Source organism: Lotus japonicus, chromosome 5 (genome assembly GCF_012489685.1).
Source record: "Lotus japonicus ecotype B-129 chromosome 5, LjGifu_v1.2".
Taxonomy (NCBI): Eukaryota; Viridiplantae; Streptophyta; class Magnoliopsida; order Fabales; family Fabaceae; genus Lotus; species Lotus japonicus.
In genome coordinates, this window is record NC_080045.1 from 55,127,653 (window position 1) to 55,135,376 (window position 7,724).

At 37.2% G+C, this 7,724-nt stretch overlaps 1 protein-coding gene across 1 annotated transcript; it reads right to left on the minus strand.

Moving 5' to 3' along the window:
- Positions 1-4,502: 4,502 nt before the first annotated feature.
- LOC130720927 (probable glycerol-3-phosphate acyltransferase 2) lies at positions 4,503-6,858 on the minus strand. Its single transcript, XM_057571634.1, has 2 exons — positions 6,062-6,858; positions 4,503-5,705 (listed from the first exon to the last, which is right to left on the minus strand). Exons 1-2 carry the CDS (start codon positions 6,791-6,793, stop codon positions 4,767-4,769), a joined length of 1,671 nt encoding a protein of 556 aa, XP_057427617.1. The 5' UTR covers positions 6,794-6,858; the 3' UTR covers positions 4,503-4,766.
- Between the last annotated feature and the right edge of the window lie 866 nt (positions 6,859-7,724).

The following is a 7,724-nucleotide window of genomic DNA, read 5'->3' on the forward strand; positions in this document are numbered from 1 at the left end:
GTGGTGGTGGCCAAGCCGTGAGTGGTAGTGGTGGCGGTGGCCATGGAAGAAGAAACCCAGGAGATTGAGACCCAGAAGTGGTGGTGGCCAAGAATCTCGTTCGAGAGCCCTAGATCCACGATTGAGAAGAGAAGAAGAACAACAGTATGAAGAAGAAGAACAGCAGTAGAATGAAGAAGGAGATCGGGAGAGGGAGAAGAAGAAAATATTATGAACCCTAATTTCTGAGTTGATGAAATGGAAATTGGGGTAATTTGGTGGGAATTAGGATTAGTGTGGGAGGGGGAATTAAGTTGGCTTAATTAGATTTGGGTTAGAATTAGAATTAGAGTTAATTATGTTAATTATCATATGTGTAAATTAATTTTATTTATTTATTTATTTTTAGTGCCATGTCAGCTTCATTTACACAGTCAGCACGCTACATCATCACTCGCCGGAGCTCCAAGTTCCGGTAGGGACCGGCTCCAAACGTTTTTTAAAGAGAGGGATTTAATCCACAAATTTTTCCGGTCAGGGACCTGGTTCAGACGGCGACACAAAGACAGGGACTAATTTGAGGATTAAGCCTTCCATTAATTGTGTATCATTTGACCAAAACAAAATTAATTGTGGATCAAAACATAACCGTAACACTACTTGCAACAGGTAATCGCCATTAATGTTAGGGATAACTATGTTTTTAGTCCTCTTAAAATAGTAAATTATTAAATTTAGTCCTCCTTTAATTTTCACATTGATTTTGATCCTCTTAAATAATAAATTATTGATTTTAGGCCATTGAGTTTAGTGTCATTTTGTGGTGTTTCAAACCGCATGGCGGTTTTTGTGCATTGGTATGAATTTCAAGGTCAGCCCAAGGTCAAAACCACCAAGCAAGGATTTTAGGCACAAAAAAAATTACTGAGTAAAAAAAGCACCAATTTTTTTTTACAAAGTAAAAAATGGCTCCAAAATTAAAATTAATAAAAACTTATTTTAGATCAATCATCTCTCAACAAAGATTAAATGAGCTTTATTATCAATTGAAAAAGACATGTTAAATCAAATTGATTATGATAATTTAATAAATGATTTTGCATCTAAAAAAGCTCGAAAAAGTAAATTTTAAATAAAAAATTATTTTCACATAAAAAGTTTTGATAAAGAATTTTTTTAGGTAAAAATGTCTCACTTTAAAGTTTGTTTTAGGCCTCATTTAGTGTTGGACCGACCCTGACAGATTTTGATCCACTACAAAATGTGTTAATGGTAAATTAAACTGCTGCAAAATGCGACTAAAATGGATAGAGTGGAATTTAAGCACATGGTCGGCGGGTCTGTGCATTTATCCACGCTTCAAACCCAAACCTTGCGTGAGGGGACGTGTTAGAATATAATATAAAATCCTTCATTTGGCCCTAATCTAACAGTTTAAGCTTTTGTGATAAGTAATTCTTTAAGTCTCAACCAGGCTAATAGCTCAAGAGGCGGCAAAATCCGCTCAATGAATGTATCATAATCAACTCATATATATATATATATATATATATATATATATATTGAATTACAAATTGAGAGGATCTTACCTATCCTATGTCACACAAACTTTTAACTATTTTACAGCTAATTTTCGGATAACTATTGTACCACTATTTTTTCAAGTCATAAACTTTCTCATGGTTACAAATTATATACATATATATATATATATATATAATAGGGAAATGTTAGTTGTTAGTAATGTTAGTAAATTAGTCATTTCTCAGAGTTCGAACCCTTCACCCTCCCAAATACTTATGTCTCCTAGCTCTTACCCCTTGAACTAACATTCGGGGACGGTTACAAATTATATGTTTACAAGTTACGAGTGTACACCATCCCAACATGTGGGGATGAATGTTAGACAAATTAAAGCTATATAAAAGAGATGCATCGTATATTTGCACTGCATCTACATGCATGCATTGTGAATTTTCTTTCAAAGTCATATCATACAACAAGTGGTGAATTAATGCCTGAAGTTATGGATCTTTGTTACGTTCTAATTCATAAATTCCAACTACATGCAGCTTGCTAGCTAGTAGCCACATTCAAAACATTCGCCAGGGTATTTTTTAAGAGTGGCACAAACTCTTTTACTAGATCAATGGTGTTACAAGAGTCACGGTGCAAGTGGGTCTCATGCCCAGATTATACTATATCACGTTTCGCATCATATAGTTCTAGTGATGAGGTTATATAAGATTTGCAACAAAAGGAACATGCATTTCCTAGCAAGCTCAAGACTCAATAATCTTGTGAGAGATAATATAAAGAACTTGAGATGCACGCATGATTCATGTGATGTGAGAAGAAAGTCAGAAACTGCGGAACTAATCCATAACTTCACTGTAATGTGATATCCTTTTCACCTCAAAAAAAGCTGTAGTATATTTTATATTTTATAAAGTCAAACCCTGCCATTGGAGCACCCTAACGGCCTAAAGTTTTAGACATAGTGTTTGATTATTCCCTTCAAACGGTTCCAGGCCTCTATCTACTTATGTGCCCGTGGGGAGTAGCGCATCTTAAGGTGCAGCATTTATTAGACTATATGTTTATAGGGTTCGGTTACGGTTAGTTGCTACTCCTACGTGGCAGAAAAAATATTGTGAAAGAAGGATCTAGAACCATAACCATGGTCTAATCGTTTGTGTACGTAGTTAAGATTTTTCAACAAAATATATTAAGCTCTAATAATTAGTTACGTGACCGTTTGGATAAGCTTTAAAATGATAGTGCCCTTTAGCGGTACATTGCTATAACAAGCATTAACACATACGCTAGCAGTTCAATTTGATTTGATGACATAGTTACAGGTCGCGCTACATGGACCCTAACGTAACATTCGCGGGACACGACCAACGTTCCATTTTTTCCAGATTTAATTATGATTTTCGGGGATTAAGGCCCAGTTTGGAAGAGCTTATTTGAGCTTATCTGACAGCATAAGCTCTTATGCCAGTGTTTGGGAGAGCTTATGCAAACAGCTTATGGTCTGCCATAAGCTATTTTCAGCTTATTTTCATAAGCTACTCAGGATAGCTTATGAAAAACAGCTTATGCTTATACACAGCTTATTTTTAATTTATTTCAATAAATTTTTAAAAATAGCTTATGAATAAGCGCTTAATTAAGCTGTTTATCCAAACGGGGCCTAAAAAGTGGTAGAAAATTAGCTTTCCTTTCCATTTATAATAATCAGTTGAGAAAATCCGCTAGAATACACATTTTTCAGATTACGACTGTTTAGACCGTCACAATTTAAATATTGCAATTCATGATGTTAATTCACCGCCAAAAATTTCAATTTGGCGTCAAAATTTAGCGTCTGTTGCGCCAGAACTCGTAATTTTGTGTATTATTGTTGGCTAAATTTACGCAAAATGTTGATTTTAAAATTTCTATTCCACTTAAAGATATAACATCGGTTTGGTCGATGCTATTGCCTCGGTTCACGTTGGGTTTTTCCAAACATAAATTGGTCATGACTAAAATTAATGTGAAGTATCTCTTTCATCTCTTAGGCCCAGTCAGCCTCCATTTAAGCTCGCTTTCCTCTCAAACCTTCACACACTCTCAAACCCTAATTCTTTTACAAACTATCGTCGCCTCCCACGTCCCTTCCTCCCGCACGTGTCCAGTCCTATAGTCGCCTACGCCCCCACAACTCTAGAAGCACATCTCTTACACCACTCACTACGCCACCACACCTCCATTGTTCCAATTAATCATACTTGTCGTATTGTCGCGTCTCCGACCTCACATCCATTGTCTCAACTCTACATCGTCGCCTCACCCATGTGGCGCTTAGCACAATGCCGCTCGCCCACCCATTGCATCGTTGCGCCTCCATCGTTCCAGCTGAACGCTATCGCATGCCCATGCTGGCCTAGTGCCTCGACAACCCCTGCCCTTTCCCGCCCCCGCAACTCAAGCCTTCACCCTTGTCTCCACCCATCCGAGCACGGCTAAAAGTTGGTTGACTTCCTCTTGTCTTATTTACTTTTGTGTACCATAACCCAGCAACATTATTAGTACTTTATTTTCCTTTACAATTCCTTCTTGTTACACTCAACCTAGTTGATTAAATGCTTGCATGACTAAGTCCTTCAGATTATGTACCTGTTAGTTTTGGTTTTCTCTTACTGACTGTTTGGTGGTGGGGACTAGTTGTGTTTGCAAGGCTCAATAAGAACACTTGGTCGGTTTTGTAAAATTACCATCTTGGTATTTGTTAAGTTTTGCATTGTTGTTATCTTTTTTTAGAGTATATTTCCACATAATAGGAGAATAGTCAAGTAAGTGGGGGGTTGTCCAGATTCATGAATTTTTTTTTAACATCAAGTAAGTGGAGAAGGAGGAGGGTTGTCCACATAATAGGAGAATAGTCAATGTATAAAAAGATATTTCGTCACATTACTCTGTTATAAATGTGTTTAGCGGTAGCCAGCTACATTGATTGCAAAATGACAACAATAGATAAGAATCGGCATCACTTTGTATTACAAAAAAGGAATTAATACAAATTTATAAATTACAAAAAACAAAAAAATCAATCAGAATTCACAAGGGAGGAAAAGAACCATTTATCCTTGAGGTCCACGAGCTTAGTTAGCAAACGTAAAGCTAGCTAATAAAACTGAATGGACTAGACACCGATCCATTCTTTCCTTTTCACAACTTCACTTTCCTTACAGGTAACAGTTCGTTGGTGAGTGATGACTTCACAAAATGTAGCTCTCTCATTCACAACTCCTTTTGGTGGAACAACTAACTACACCTTCATTACCAGCCAAAATCAAATACTTATCTTTCCTTGTAAGTTTAGTGCACTCAAATCCCAATGCGTCTCCAATTTGCGTTTGCACATCATTAGCCACGTCAAATCTTGAGTGTACACCTTCGTGTTCACTTTCACGTTCACATTCGTGTTCACGCTTTTCGTGTGGACACGAAGGTGAACATGAACGTTCTACCTGGTTTAGAAGTTGAACCGTGTAGACTGGGGACGGGTTCATGAGGAAAAATACTGGGTCTAAGCACTTGAGCCCACCAGCGGTTGTGCCGTGGAACATGCTAACGTGGCTATCGACAGCTACGGGTGTTATGTCATCGCACATTTCCGAAAACAGAGGGCTGAACCGCAATAAATAGGGCTCCCTACAAGTGGTCCCTTCAGGGCACACAACAAGGTCACCTTGACCCAGCAAGTTTTGCATCATATTTGCATCCTTGTCCCTGTTCCGTGTCAAACGCACCGTCTTGATTGGTGCCAGAATTTCAGACATTCTGCTTAAGCTATAAGTCACCGCGATTAAGTTCTTCTGTAATGAGAATGAGATGTAGAGAGGGTCTAGCAAAGTTCTGTGGTTACACACGTAGAGATGACCGTGGTTTTTACCGTTTTCTCTGTTTTTGTTGTTGGGAATTGAAGATGTGAGATGCAACCCGCTGAATACCAACAAGGGCGTTGAGATTTTGAATGGAAGTGAGAGAGCCAGTGAGATTCTCATAATAGAAAGGATCAACCCCCATGGGAGCCACATCAACATTGCTACTGAGTCCATTGGAGTGGGCCTTAGAGCCAATCTTCCATCGTGAAAGATAAGTGGTTTTGGGTAATTGTCCTTTGCTAGCTTTTGCCAGCTTCTCTTGTCAGCTTCTGACACAACATAAACATCCTGGTTTGGAAAAGGACAAACAAAATGTCAGTGGAATGGTCAAGATGATCCAATCTATTATTTAACTAAATAAAGTTTCATAAGCACTTTAATTTCATTTCCACCTTAAGAAAATATATAAAGACAAATGAGACAAATAAAACATATATATAATATGTATGCGATAGAAAATGTAGAGAAAGCTAAAAAAGAAAATAAGTGCAAATAAAATGAAAGAAAAAGTGAAGTGTGAACGAATCATAATCTCTACTGATCTAGTCGGTTCTTAGCCTTTAATTGGGACGGATTTAGAAATTTTATGTTGTGAAACCAAATGTTTAAAAAATTGAATAAAAAGAGAAATTAAGAACACAAACCTTGCAATGAGAGAAAATTTCATGGTCATCAATCTGATTGAACATTGCAATTCCAATCATATCTGAACACCCTTTCCCTTCCTGAACATGCTCCAGAGCATGCTCAATAGTTTTTCTGCTCTCATCCATCAATCCAGTGTAGTACCCGCCAAACATTTTCATCTCCCTGCCGACAACAAAATCAATCTCCAAGTACTCTCTCAAGAAGCTTTCCACCATTACTCTTGGCAGGTTGCTTACACCGACTTTCTTCCCACCTTTTTTCAGCAGTTCAAAGATTTCTGAACCAACATCTTCCAAGAAGAATTTTGGCAGAACAGACCTTCCAACTCTGAAGCTCTCTGCTTTGATCCCGAAGAAGGATACCATGACCATGATCTTCAACCCCATTTTCTCCCCTGCTAAACAGACAAGAGGGTATAGCAGAACAAGCACCACGGCTCTCAGGGGACCTCCAGCTTCAAAGGCTACAAGCATGAAGTATGGAAACAGAGATGGGGTTTTCAGCAGAGTGTTTTCTACATCAAAGATCAAAGTGTGGTCATTGAGGTCAGAACGATGAAACAGAGAGGGAAATTTCTGGTATTTGAAGTTGAACTGTGTTGTTGAGTTTGTGAAGGAGTTGATGATAGTTCTGTGGAATCCTATGAGATTCTTGAGTTGCTTAAAGAGGATACGGTACCAAAAGAAGAAAAGAGATTTGAAGAAAAGCTCTCCAAAAAGTTTCGCCATAATCTGAATGTAGTAAATATTCAACACGGTTATTGGGTAATGTTGGATGATGCTGCTGCATTCTGAAGTGGAACACATTCTATTTATAGAAGTGCAAAATTTATGAATGCCCCTGTTTACCCATAATTATTACAGCAGTGGCGTGTACAGCTCCACAGTTGACATGGTTTGCCAACTAGTCTCTTCATTTATTGTTTTTTATATGCTGACCAATTTGCCATGTTCATTTATGATCTATAACTTCCTAACAAAAATTGTTTTCGTTAACTTAAACCGTGCTTCACTTTCCAAATTGTCTTTGTTGACTTAAATCACGATTTCAAATGCATAATAAAGATCTGGTCATACATTTACATTAACGATAACGATAACGCGCGATTAATATTTGCGTCAGTACTGTCGAGTTCCTTCTTCATTAAGTGAAAGAGAAGGTGCTTGCTACGATACCACAGCACTTGTGTGGGTATGATACACGAAAAGGTTGTGGACCAATCACATCCTCCGTATTTAAAAAGAAAAAAATGAAAATATAAATTATTTTTGTTGTGGACCAATCACATCCTTCATGTATGATACATTGTGGGTATCATAGAAACCACCGAAAGAGAATGAGAGATAAATGAATTCAATAGATTGCAAAGTAATTAGTAACAACAGGTTTTATACTCCAATTTTTTAAAAGTTATATATTGTTGTTTTAAGCTCTTCTTTATAGTGGTTTATGGTCTTATATTTTAAAAGTGTTAAAAATCAAAGTTAGTTTTCATTTTTATAAATTTAGTTTTCAGTTTTAAAAAAATTATAGTGAAATTTGTAAATCTATAATAATCATACGACAATTATTATCAACTTTGTAAATTCACAATAATAGATGGTAGAGCGACGACGGGATATTGGAAGGACTAGGTAGAGTGATGGTAGAGGTTGATGT

Coding starts and splice junctions, on each gene's coding strand:
- LOC130720927 (XM_057571634.1), bottom strand. CDS start 6,793: ATGGCGAAACTTTTTGGAGAGCTTTTCTTCAAATCTCTTTTCTTCTTT. Junction 5,706..6,061: donor AAATTTTCTCTCATTGCAAG/GTTTGTGTTCTT, acceptor TTTCCAAACCAG/GATGTTTATGTTGTGTCAGA.